This window comes from Tupaia chinensis, unplaced genomic scaffold (assembly GCF_000334495.1).
Source record: "Tupaia chinensis unplaced genomic scaffold, TupChi_1.0 Scaffold000146_1, whole genome shotgun sequence".
Lineage (NCBI taxonomy): Eukaryota > Metazoa > Chordata > Mammalia > Scandentia > Tupaiidae > Tupaia > Tupaia belangeri.
In genome coordinates, this window is record NW_006159616.1 from 12063357 (window position 1) to 12076347 (window position 12991).

A 12991-nucleotide genomic window follows, 5' to 3' on the forward strand; every position below is an offset into this window, starting at 1 on the left:
GTGGGGGGACGGGCAGCAGCTCCCCGGGCCGAGACGACTCCCACAGGCCGGTGCACAGTGCACAAGGCAGGCGTGGGAAATGCTGCTGCTCCAGCGAGGGCCAGGGTTTGCATCCTAGCGTCCAGCCCATGGGAGACCTGATTGAAACCAATCCCCTTCTTTTGACCAAACGCAGTTAAATGTATACCTGGTTTGATCTTTACATTTCTGCAGTGTTTTCCTATCAATCCAATTCTGAACTAGGAAAAGGGAAACTGTATCAGACCCAGAGCTGGTTCTGGCACTGAGGATGTGAACGTGTCTCACCAAGCCTAGAGCACCGGGAGGGGGTGTCATGGCCTCGGGTCATGAGGAGAAGAGCCCACTCCCTGATAGAGGCTGGAAAAGGAGACCAGGATTCAGAAGAACGAGCAGCAGGAAGAGTCCCTGGATCCTGCCTGGTCTGACTCTCTGCTGACTTGGGGAGACTGAGGTGGGGAGTGAACCCCCGAGGCCCACAGTGCTGCTTTGGCTGTGCTGGCCTTAGAATGCGAGTGCCTGGGGTCTGGAGATCAGCCTTGGGAAACCTCAGTTCCTTGAAGCCAGCTTGCTTGGGGTCCATTACGGAAGTGTCCAGCAAGCTGTGGAGGGATAAGACGGGCAGGGTGCTCACCTCAGCCTGGAGCGGGGGCAGGTTCTCTCCAGCCAGCAGGTAGCCCTCAACCAGGTGAACACAGTAGTCCACAGAGGAGCCGACCAGGATGGACAGAGAGATGGCTTCCACGGCACCCATCTCCCAGCCGCTCCAGTACATGATGGTCACCACGAGGCAGACGATGCCTGGGAGGAGCGGCAGAGAGGCAGCTCAGAGCACCCCCAACCTTGTAGGGCCCCTGAGGAATGGGGAACAGGGGAGTCTAGAGCCAAGCCCCCAGCTGGGGTGGCAGGAGGGAGGAGCAAGACCAGGGACAAAGAGCTCAGGTGGGGGAGAGGACAGGTGCTGAGCTGAAAGCCACTGACCAGGGATCCCGACTCCTCTTGGGGAGCACAGCCCTGTGACCCGCTGTCACAGACAGTTCTGTACAGAGGGTTGTTTTTTCTGGCATGGGGGTGGGCAAGCTCTCACTGAAGTGATTTGACAATGAAGGCTTCAGAGAAACCCACTGACTTGAGGCCACCAGGGAGCCCTTTCCTGTGCCTGACCGGAGTGGCCTGGTGCGGTCCCCCTCGCCCACGTACCCAGGATGCTCAGGAGCACTGGCAGGAGCAGCAGGATGTGCGTGGTGAAGATGGCAACGGCAGCCACACAGATGAGCAAGGACAGGACCAGACCGTGCAGGGCACTCTGCACTCCTGCAAGCAGAGGGCGAGGGGCTCGGAGGGGCTGCCGGTGTGAGACTGCCACGCCCCCACCCACAGCTCAGCTGTTGCTGGGCTCGTGGGGACAGGCACAGGCACATGAGCTGTGCCACGCTGGGGAGCGGGTCACTTGACCTCTCTGAGCCTGCACTTCTTTGTCTCTAAAACAGGGTAATGAGAGGACCACCCAGGGCTTTGTTTGGTCAGGCTGGGGCAGGGCCTGGCACCTGGAAACAGCTCATACCATCTCGGCTATTATTCTTAAGGTGGCGGATTTAAGATCAGAGAGTGTGGTTGGCGCCCCCAAGGAGGAGAAGACCTGAATGTTGGCCTCTGATCAGCCACTTTGTGTGTCACCCCGGTTTGCCCAGGGCTCTCGACCCAAAATGAAAAGACAAGTGTGTCTCTGACAGGCCATGCCATGCCCGCCCTGCTGTGGTCACCTCTGCATCGGCCCTTGCCACTCACCCGGGCCCTGGGGGTAGAGGGGCTGGGCTGCCACTTGCAAATGATCTCCATGAAGATCTGCTTCCAGTGCTCACAGGTCTGGAAGCCACGGCGCAGGGCCGAGCCCTCTGGGAACGTCTGCAGCTGCTGCTGGAGGAAGCTCTCCCAGCGCAGGTAGTCCGAGTAGGTCTGGAAGGAGGACTTGCCCTTGTACGTGGTCTGTAGGAGATACAAGCCGATGAGCCAGGTGGGGGCGGAGGTCTGCTCACCTTCCCAGGAGATGGCTGGTCTGCGCTGTGGCCACTGATGGGGTGTGTTGTGTGCGGGAGTGTGAATGATGGTCCAACCCAGCACGAGCTCCCAGCAGCCCCTGGATGAATCACATGATGCTTACAGCAGCAGCAGGTTCAGGCGCAACCAAAGTCCCCGTCCTTTCCCAACAGAACCAGCTTTAGCTCCCAGAACCCCAACCTTCTGCACAGTGCTGTTCCCTCACCTGCACAATCAACTCCAACTCATCCTTCAAGGCTTGCTAGGGTCCTGTCTTCTCCAGGAAGCCCTCCTTGATGCCCCAGATGGGCCTCCCCTGGCTTCTCCAAGCCCTTGGTTCTTTCCGTCACAGCTTGTGTCATGCCTGGCGACCTGCCTACCCATCCCCTGGCTGGACCGTGAGGGCAAGGGCAGCCTGTCTGGCTCTCAGTGCCCAACCCAAGGCTGCCCTGAGAAAGCCCCAGATGTCCTGTTCCTTCCGGAACAGAGAAGGGTGAATGAAAGAACCAGGCGCTCGCCCCGCTCTGGCAATTTCCTGCATGTAATCTCACTACCCAATTCTGCCCTCGCTGAGCATAACCAGCTTACAGGAGTCTGTGTGCGTGGGCGTCCCTGACAGCCTGGGGCAGAGGTCAGCTTGGATGGGGACCATGCCCTGTGGTAAAGCTGGGCCTGAATGGGGACTTCTCTTGAAACTGTCTGCTCCAGCCTGAAAAGGGAGGTTCTGACACGAGCTGCACATGATGAGCCTTGAGGACATCATGCGACATGAAACAAGCCAGTCATGAACGAGAGACACTGTGATCCCACTTACATGAGGTCCTCGGAGAAGTCCGACATGTAGAGACAGGAGTGGGAAGGAGGTTGCCAGAGTGGGGGCAGGGGGAGTGGCGAGTTAGTGTTTCATGGGTGCAGTTTCAGCTCGGGAAGAAGAATAACTGGGGGCCGGATGGTGGTGCAGGAGCAAAACGTGCCAGTCTGTGAGGCTGACCCACCTGGGAAGGTTCCGGGTTCACATCCGGAGACCTCCCTGAGTACCCTGGATGTGGGTGCCCGTGATGCAGGGCTGGCTGGGCCTGTGGGTGCATCAGGGTGTCAAGACACTGTTGGGGTGCTATCTCTGCCTTTCACTCATGGAATAAATAAATAAAAACGCTTAAAAAGAGATGCAAATTTTCCGGAGGTGGGTGATATGCAATGTGAATGCATGTAATGTCATTATGTACATGGTAGGCTTAAAATGGTTAAGACAGTAGGTTTTATGTTTATTATACTACAATGAAAAAAAGAAAACCCTAAAAAAATACCCGTCTAATGAATCGGTGTCTGCATTAGCCTTGGGGCTCACTGCGGGCTTGGGGAGTCTCTGGGCCCTCCTGGCTGTTGGTTTCATTGTGTCCAGCAGATAAAGAGGTAGCAGGGGGTGTGGCCAGTCCCCCAGCCGCCCATGCGAGGGCCATCACCAACCGATGAGCCAGGTGGGGGCGGAGGTCTGCTCACCTTCCCAGGAGATGGCTGGTCTGCGCTGTGGCCACTGATGGGGTGTGTTGTGTGCGGGAGTGTGAATGATGGTCCAACCCAGCACGAGCTCCCAGCAGCCCCTGGATGAATCACATGATGCTTACAGCAGCAGCAGGTTCAGGCGCAACCAAAGTCCCCGTCCTTTCCCAACAGAACCAGCTTTAGCTCCCAGAACCCCAACCTTCTGCACAGTGCTGTTCCCTCACCTGCACAATCAACTCCAACTCATCCTTCAAGGCTTGCTAGGGTCCTGTCTTCTCCAGGAAGCCCTCCTTGATGCCCCAGATGGGCCTCCCCTGGCTTCTCCAAGCCCTTGGTTCTTTCCGTCACAGCTTGTGTCATGCCTGGCGACCTGCCTACCCATCCCCTGGCTGGACCGTGAGGGCAAGGGCAGCCTGTCTGGCTCTCAGTGCCCAACCCAAGGCTGCCCTGAGAAAGCCCCAGATGTCCTGTTCCTTCCGGAACAGAGAAGGGTGAATGAAAGAACCAGGCGCTCGCCCCGCTCTGGCAATTTCCTGCATGTAATCTCACTACCCAATTCTGCCCTCGCTGAGCATAACCAGCTTACAGGAGTCTGTGTGCGTGGGCGTCCCTGACAGCCTGGGGCAGAGGTCAGCTTGGATGGGGACCATGCCCTGTGGTAAAGCTGGGCCTGAATGGGGACTTCTCTTGAAACTGTCTGCTCCAGCCTGAAAAGGGAGGTTCTGACACGAGCTGCACATGATGAGCCTTGAGGACATCATGCGACATGAAACAAGCCAGTCATGAACGAGAGACACTGTGATCCCACTTACATGAGGTCCTCGGAGAAGTCCGACATGTAGAGACAGGAGTGGGAAGGAGGTTGCCAGAGTGGGGGCAGGGGGAGTGGCGAGTTAGTGTTTCATGGGTGCAGTTTCAGCTCGGGAAGAAGAATAACTGGGGGCCGGATGGTGGTACAGGAGCAAAACGTGCCAGTCTGTGAGGCTGACCCACCTGGGAAGGTTCCGGGTTCACATCCGGAGACCTCCCTGAGTACCCTGGATGTGGGTGCCCGTGATGCAGGGCTGGCTGGGCCTGTGGGTGCATCAGGGTGTCAAGACACTGTTGGGGTGCTATCTCTGCCTTTCACTCATGGAATAAATAAATAAAAACGCTTAAAAAGAGATGCAAATTTTCCGGAGGTGGGTGATATGCAATGTGAATGCATGTAATGTCATTATGTACATGGTAGGCTTAAAATGGTTAAGACAGTAGGTTTTATGTTTATTATACTACAATGAAAAAAAGAAAACCCTAAAAAAATACCCGTCTAATGAATCGGTGTCTGCATTAGCCTTGGGGCTCACTGCGGGCTTGGGGAGTCTCTGGGCCCTCCTGGCTGTTGGTTTCATTGTGTCCAGCAGATAAAGAGGTAGCAGGGGGTGTGGCCAGTCCCCCAGCCGCCTATGCGAGGTCCATCACCAGGCACCATGCCCACACTTTTGGCCTGTCACAGTGACAGAGGGGAGTGACCTGAGCCTCTGCCAGGCCCTTTAGCCTAGAGACTGCATAATGCCAGGAGTGCAGGTAGGGCCGGTGGAGAGTGGAGGCAGGGAGCTGGCCTGTGGGGCAGAGAGGGCAGAGCTCTGCAGTCAGACCGCTTGGTTCACCCTGTGACTCTTACGCCTACCTCTCTGGACCTCAGTATGCCCCCTCTGATCCAGGATAAGGGCTGGGAGTCAGAGGTGACACTTGTGAGGCACCCAGGGCTCACCGACTCGAAGGCCATAGAGATCCACTGCACACGGCCCTCCTTGACGCCCACTGCCCCGTGAGACAGCTGTCCTGGGAGCAGGTTGGGCTCAGGCAGCTCCTGGCATTCGGGGTGCAACATCTGCAGGAAGGAGGAGATGCTGTAGCCTGCAGGGAGAAGTGAGAGGTGGGTGGGAGGGCCTCAGCCCTGCATGCATGCGCTTGCCTGCCTCCCCGTGTCATTGGGAAACCTGAACACACAGTCACCATCGGGGCAGAAAAGGACATTTGGGGCTTTCTCAGGGACAGCCCTGGCATGACCTCATTCAAGTTAGCTGTAGGCCAGCCCCCACCCCAGCCCTCAATTCTGGAAAATCTACTCTGGTAGGCAGGCCACACATGCACCACTGCAGTCCTGATCGCTCACAGGCCTGCTCTCAGCTGGAAAGCACTGGATTGCTGGCACACGCCCACCTGGTGTGACACACAAGCACGGACATATGTCCGCAAAGGCACATGAGTCCTGTGCTGCCCACCTCGGACCACGGTCTCATAGCCTCCCCAGGCTGCCCTCCTCCCGAGCAGAAGCCCCCCCGACCTCACACACCTGAGGGCAGGCACTGGGCCCCGCCCGGCTTCACCAGCTCCGAGTTGCCTGCAATGGCCTTGCAGAGGCGACACAGGGACCCAATTTCTTTGAACAGGTCAAAGCTGCTGTCATAGATGACGCTGCCCTTTCCCAAGGAGACACAAACCGGCCCGGGCGGCTCAGTGAGACGGAGACTCAATCCTGGGTCCCACTTCCAACCCACCCTTGGGTAAGCACCTCCAGTAGCTGCCTGCTACCACTGTCACCATCATGTTGCAACTCTCTGCACGGTCCCCACCTGGCCCTACTTTGCCCTGCCAGCACCTGCGCCTTCTCCCGTCACTGCTCCCCCTGCATGGGCCTCTTCACTTCACCTCTTCGCTATTACTCAGTGTTCTTGCCAGGACTTCTTGCGTTTCTCCCCTCGGTTCAGACACCCACATCCTGCCTGCATTGCAACACCTGCCTGGCCCTCCGCGGCCTCCCGCCGCCTGCTCTGAATACGGGCGACTGGCTGTCTGCACTGAACAGACAGATCTCCGCCTCCACCTTGCTCCTGACTTCCCATGTCTGCCATTCCTGTGCACCCAGCCCACTGGACTTCTAACTGCAGGGGGTGCTAGTCCTTTCTACACCCACTCCTGGGCACCCATGATGTGCCAGGCACCATCTCATCCCAGCTCAGCCAGTGCCTCAAAGGTTGAGGAGCCCAGCTTAGGGCAGGAATGTGTGTTAGAGGGAAGGGGACTTCATAGGGCAGAGAGCACCACCCCAAGCTCATAGCAAGGCCCGCCCTCCCCCCAGGGCTGAGGGGAGAAGGCAACACGCTGGAAACACGCTGTTTCCCTGGCCTCTGTCCCAGTCCCTAACGGACACAGGCAGCCAGCCTGGGCCCCAGAAGCACCCAGATTTCTGGGCAACTCTGAAAGATCAACCTTTTTCAGTTGCCAAGAGAAATGGTTCCCCCTAGGAGCCCATGAAGGTCCCATCTGGGCTGGCTAACCCTTCAAGGAGCCCAGAGGGTATATGAGGACCTGGCTGGTGGCCCTGTGGGCTGGGACTTATGTCCATGCCTGTGGGAGTTGGGCCCTCTGGCGTGAGCCCATGGGCCTGCATACCGGGTCTCCGAGGACGTGGTTGTCCACCTGCCGAGTGCGGTTGATGCCCACAATGCCAAAGACCACGAAGACCATGGCCCCAGTATCCACCAGTGGCCTCACTGCCGGCTTCCCGCAGCCAGTGTTCACGCAGGGGTTGAAGCCGAAGGTGGCTGAAAGGCGGGCCTTGGGCACTGCAGAGGGGGAGGCAGAGCTGCAGGGAGGAGGGGACCCAGGTGCCCCAGATCCCCATGGGGTGCCCCCCAAGGCCTACCTTTCTCACTCAGCACGTAGAAAAAACCTTTGGTAGGCCCGTCAGGGCTGGAGCTGAGCAGGCAGCCAGGAGGTGCTGCACACACGCGCCCATGGAAGGGGGGCTTGTGGGACTGAGCAAAGTACAGTTTCCTGTGGAGGCAATGAGGCTGCGGCTCAGACTGGAAGGGCCAGGAGGAGTCAGAGGAGGTGAGCAAAGCATGGACAGGTCAAGGCGCTGGGAAGGTGCGGGGAAAGACTCCAGCTCTCCTCAGTACTGGGGTTTGGTTCCTCTGGGGGCTTGAGGAAATGCTGGGACTCAAGGGAATGCCCGTATTCAGGAGGGTCCGTGGGGCCAACCTGGGTGGTCTCTGCTTAGAAGCCCCCAGCCCTGCCTCCACTGGAACAGTGAGGGAATCTCAAGATTCTGTCTGAAGAAAGGATTCATTCAAACAGGTTGCTACCCACTGGACCTGTGTCGCTCACAGTTCTCTCTAGAATGTTTCAGGCTCACCTAGGCAGCCTGCCTGAGCCCTGCTCACTGACGGGTAAATGCGGAGTGAGCCATGCCCTGGCTCCAGGAGGGGCAGGCAGAAGGACACCCTATACCGAGCCATCTTGGTCATCGCCCTCCCTAAAACTTTGCCCCTCTGCCCTAAGGGAGGGTGAGGCCTCATGAGGGTGCTCAGTGCCGGAAGCCAGTCCCCCATCAGAGACCACAGTGCCTATGTGTCACAGAGTAGGGCCTGGCTCTGCAGTTCTCTGCCACCACGGGAGACAGGCTGTTTGTCTCAGAGCACGTCTCTTAATCCGTAATGGCATTGCTGGTGACTTGTTAGCTGCCTGTCTCCTGCTAGATGGCTCCAGGGCAGCAGCCCCATCTGTCTTGTTTGCCACTGTATCCCCAGTGCCGGCACACAGTCGGTGCTCAATGTTTGTTAAATCAATGAGCAGATGAGAGCAGACCTCCAGCTAAGGCAGCCTCAGTGGGTAAGTGAATGCAAGGCCATGTTCAGAACACCGGGATAAGACATGGAGACGGTGCCCCCAGCTGGCCTGGAGACCCCGTGAGGCACAGAACGCAGCCTCTTGCTCAGCACCCACGGGACACTTACTCCATGCCAGGCACGAGTACACCAGGGGGTCTTCAAACAGCTCATGGAAAAAAAATGTGCATGAAGAGAAAACTGCACACGGATTATGATTCTTTCTGCACCAAAATAAACTCGTACTTTCATTCCATTGTCTGCAAACTTCGTGGAGCCCCATTGTATAGCAGGTCTTAGGGTAAATACAACAGACACGGTGCCTCCCCTAACTGCCCTGACAGTCTACCGGGGGAGTATTAAATACAAATTTTCTGATGTAATTATGTTTCTAGTGTGCATAAGCACCTTGGGGAGGTGCAGAGTGGGTTCCTTCATTCATTCGGCAAATCTCCCTGAGCACCTACTAAGTGCCAGCACCATGCTAGGTGCTGGGGATACAACACTGAACACGACCATCAAGGTGCCACTGCAGGCTGTGTACCCACTGACCCTTTAGGGGTGACAGGTGATAAGCAGAGGGAGGGATGACAGAGCTGCAGGGAGCTCTGCTCAGGGACAGCCTCTGCCAGGAGGTGACATTTGGATAGAGATCTGAATCTTGAGAAGTCAACACATGAGGAGGTGGGAATGAGTGTCCTAGGAGGAGGGATCAGCATATACGAAGGCTTGGAGTAGACCGTGCTTGGAGCGATAGAGGAACAGCAAGATGGCCGCTATGACCCCAGTGGAGTCAGCAAGAGGGAGGGTGGCAATGTAGGGGTGTGGCAGACCATGGACTGCCTTTGCTAATGCTCCTCAGTTCCCTATCCTAGTTAGGAAAACTCTGGAAATGAACAGGGGGTTCTTGCCTGTGGCATCTCTCATGTGAAAAAGAGAGAGGCGGAGAGAGAGAGGGAAGAGGGTAACAGCTGGGCCTGGCTGGTGGGAGCCGGCTTATCTGCAAGGCTCTGTTACCGGGTGTGCTGCTGCTCCTTGGCGGCCACGTAGAAGCTGAAGTCAAACTTCCAGCCCCGCTTGGCGTCACAGGCCAAGGTCGTCAGCATCCACTTGCGAGAGGGGCTCGCCGCCTGGAGCAGCCCTACTGTAGACATACAAGCGGTCAGCTTCTTGGTGAAGTTACCAAAAGGCGCTCTATACACCTAAGCAGTGGATTGACAGAGACAAGATACGTGACTCGGGGAGGCTGCCTTGGCCTGGGCCCGGCCTCAGGCTCCGTCCCCTCCCTTCTCGGCATATCCCACCCTGTCCCAAACCCTGGACTGGGAGACAGAGTCCTGGGCAGAGGCTCAGGGGGCCTGGGTGTAAGTTGGAAAATAGGGCAAATCCTTTCTTCCTTCTCTGTCTCATGCCTTCCTCAGCAGATGTTCACTGAGCACTTGCTTGGGTCAGGCTCCATGGACCTGGCTGTGAGCCACATGGGCCTGGCCCTGCCCTAACAGAGCTGGTTTAAAACCCCTGAAGGGCTGTGAGTCAGAGAACGAGGATGCTGAAACGGGATTAATGGCAGGGCCAGCAGAGAGTGGGGGCCAAACCGAGAAGGTGGTCAGGACAGGGCTCAGGAGGGGGCGACATCTGTGCTGAGACTGGGGAGACAGCCACAAACTAAGCTGCAAGGACAGGTTTCAAGGCAGAGGCTCAATGGCAGGAGAAGCCTCAGAGACCTCATCTCTCAAGTGAGATATACACCCTAAATGAAAGAGTTGACAGGTGTCACCGTCACCCTGGAGGGCATAACATGCTAAAGAAACATGAATGGTCCCTGTGAGGGAGAAAGCTGGAAGCCTGGGTGGCCTTCCAGGGTGCTGGAACAGCTACCGAGAACAACCAGATTAACTAAGGGCTACTGCAGCTGGCCATCCTCCACCCTAGACGCCATGTACTGCACGCCTTCCTCATGGACCTCCAACCACAGATGGCACTTTTTATATTCCCATCCTATGCAAAGGGAAACCGAGGCTCAGAAAGATGAAGTGCTCTGCCCAAAGACATACGAGTGAAGCCAGGATTTGAACCCAGGCTTGGTGACTCAGAAGTCCATGCCGTTAGCACTCACTCTGCAGGTCCCTGCCACAGACCTGGCTGATTTGGGGGGGTATCCTCATCTGGTTGTAGCAGCTCTGTCCTCAGAGACCTGCATCCCCCTCCCTCTGTGCCCACCAGTGCAGCCCCAAGGGCTCCACTCCAGGAATGGTGGCCTACTTCCCAACAGCCCAGGCTCACCTGGAAGGAGGCCACCTCTCCGTCCCCAGGGGACACGGCCTGCCAAGGGGCAGGCAAGCTGGTATTGAGGGAGAACCTGTAGACAGTTGGGTGGCCTTTGCTCTTCACTCTGGAGACGTACACGGTACCTGGGGAGTCTAGAGTCAGATGAGGGGTGGAACAGGGGTGGACAGTCACCTCGACTGCCTTCTCCTGTCCCGGAGCAGATCATTCGCAGCTCTGTGGACTGAGCAGCTAAGCCATGGCCTTGGGCTCAGCTCCAAAGGCTGGCTTCATCCCTCTGCTGAAGCAGGTGCATGGAATGCTAGTGGGGGGTAGAGGTCACAGGATGGGGGTGGCAGTGGGAGGAAGTTGTCATGAAGGTCAGCCAGTGACAGACTATAACAGCAATGCCAATGATGGGGACACAGCATGAACGGTGGGCTGGGACTGGAAATGACAATGGGGAAGACAGAAGTGACAATGCCCTGGGGTGACAGGACAGACAGAACTGCCCCATGGGGTGTTAATTCCCACAGTACATATGTCCCAGCATCCCAGTCCTGAGAGGCCCCCAACAGGGATTGGGCAGTGTCCCCTCCTCGGCCCAGGCATACAGGATGGCTTTAGTGCATGGAGTAGGCTCAGGAGGTACCAGAGGCCAGCCTGGGGGTAGAAGGGGAAGCCCGCTCTTCTGGCCTAGGAGAGCTGCTGGGGTGGCAGACCAGGGCCCCAGGTACACCCCTGCACCCAGGTCTTCTCCAGTGACTCAAGGACCCAGGCTCTTATTCTTACAGGAGAACCAAGAATCTTGCCTGTCCCCGATGAGGACCCCCATATCCTACCACCAAGAGGGATTTCCTGACACTCCTGGTCCCCAACACTGACCCTGCAGGATGGCTTCAGGTCGACTGATCCAAGGGACTGTCGAGCCTCGCTTCTTCTTCTCCAGAGATGTCCGGATGTTGTTCTGCAGGCTGTGGGGCTTCTCCTGGAACAGACCTACCCCCGCCACGCCATGTCAGGGACAGCACAGCCTCCCCAGCTGAGCCAGTGGGCAAAGGGCAGAGGATCCACGACAGCCTCAGGGACCGAAGGGATCTGACAGAAACTAGGTAGATTGAAAGAGGGAAAGACACCGACGCATTCCCTACGTATTCTCCCTGTGCCTCACTCTCTTCCTCTGCCAAACGGGGAGCGTACGGTCCTTCCTGCAGAGGTGGCTGACAACCAAACGGGTTGCCCCTCCTGCACTAATGACACGTCCGACACCTGATAAATGCTCATCACTTAACAGGAGCGACTGGAAATCAATGGTATCCACCCCCAGAGATGATAGGCGGTTTTCCTGTTTTGCCTCAAGCATCATTAAGCTATTTTCAGGGGTTCTTTTTTTTTTTTTTTTTTTGAGAGGTTTTTGCTATAGGGCGCGTGCGCTCGCCAGACAGACAGAGAGAGAGACATAGAGACAGAAAGCGAGAAATCACCCCCCAGGGTGGATGGTCACGCCGCAATCCCTTCTCCTCCATTCTCCTCTCGGGATCTTGGGCACGCACGCACACGCGCCCGGCGTGAGATTTAAGCCACCGGGTCCGAGACGCGAACCGCAGTCGACTACGTGGGAGTCCAGCGACATAGCCATTACGCTAACTGCTGGTTCCCCAGGGGTTCTTTTTTTAATGTGTGTGTTTTTCCTTTTTTTTTTCTTTTCCTTTTTCTTTCTTTTTTTAATGAAAGGAAGTGAGATAGAAGGAAGAAGAGAGAGACAGATTTTTTTTTTTAATTTCCAGAGGGTGCTTGTGCTCAGCAGAGAGAGACAAAGAGGCAGAGACAGGGAGAGAGGAAGAGGGAGAAAGCATCCCCCAGTAAGTTGTGGTCACACTGCAATCCCTTCCCCCATCACTCCATCCTGGTGGGATTTGGGGCATGCACACACATGAACCTGGCATGTTTTTAAAGTTACTGGGGCCAGGTCTTGAACTGTGCAGTTAGCCATGCTTCCTTAACCGCCAGGCCATGGGGCCAGCTCTCAAGATAGGTATTTTGGACAGGGTCTCACTGTGTGGCAATCCTTGGCCCCCGCCTCCCAATTAACTAGGATTATAGGTGCATGCAACGGCACCCAGCATGTTCAGGTTGGCCCAGACACTGAACCTGGGCCTCCCATGCAGCTTCTAGCCTCCCAGCAGTGACTATGACTGGATCTCTTCATGTTTTGCTTTTTTTTTTAGAGAGAGAAATATCTTTGCCATATGGCTCATGTGCTCGTTTGCTGTCTGAGGAGACAGAGACAGAAGATGAGAAGTCACCCCCCGGGGGGATGGCCACACCAAAATCTCTTCTACTCTCTCTTCTTGGGATTTGGGGCACGTGCACACATATGCCCAGCACGAGTTTCAAGTTGCCGGTCTGGGACTTGAACCACGGTCTGCCATATGTGAGTCCAGCAACGTAACCATTATAGCATCTGCCAGTCACTGCCTTTTCTTTTTTCTTTTTTTTTTTTTATTGAAGGA

At 56.4% G+C, this 12991-nt stretch overlaps 1 protein-coding gene across 1 annotated transcript in view; it reads right to left on the reverse strand.

The window, feature by feature from the left end:
* The window catches only part of DISP3 (dispatched RND transporter family member 3), a 66804-nt gene that overhangs the window by 1692 nt on the left and 52121 nt on the right, over positions 1-12991 (reverse strand). Inside the window, 10 exon segments of the mRNA XM_006145330.2 lie at positions 653-819; positions 1219-1334; positions 1847-2004; positions 5312-5457; positions 5897-6023; positions 6997-7169; positions 7250-7380; positions 9231-9415; positions 10497-10633; positions 11364-11477. Of these exon segments, the coding sequence (XP_006145392.1) occupies positions 653-819; positions 1219-1334; positions 1847-2004; positions 5312-5457; positions 5897-6023; positions 6997-7169; positions 7250-7380; positions 9231-9415; positions 10497-10633; positions 11364-11477 (1454 nt within the window).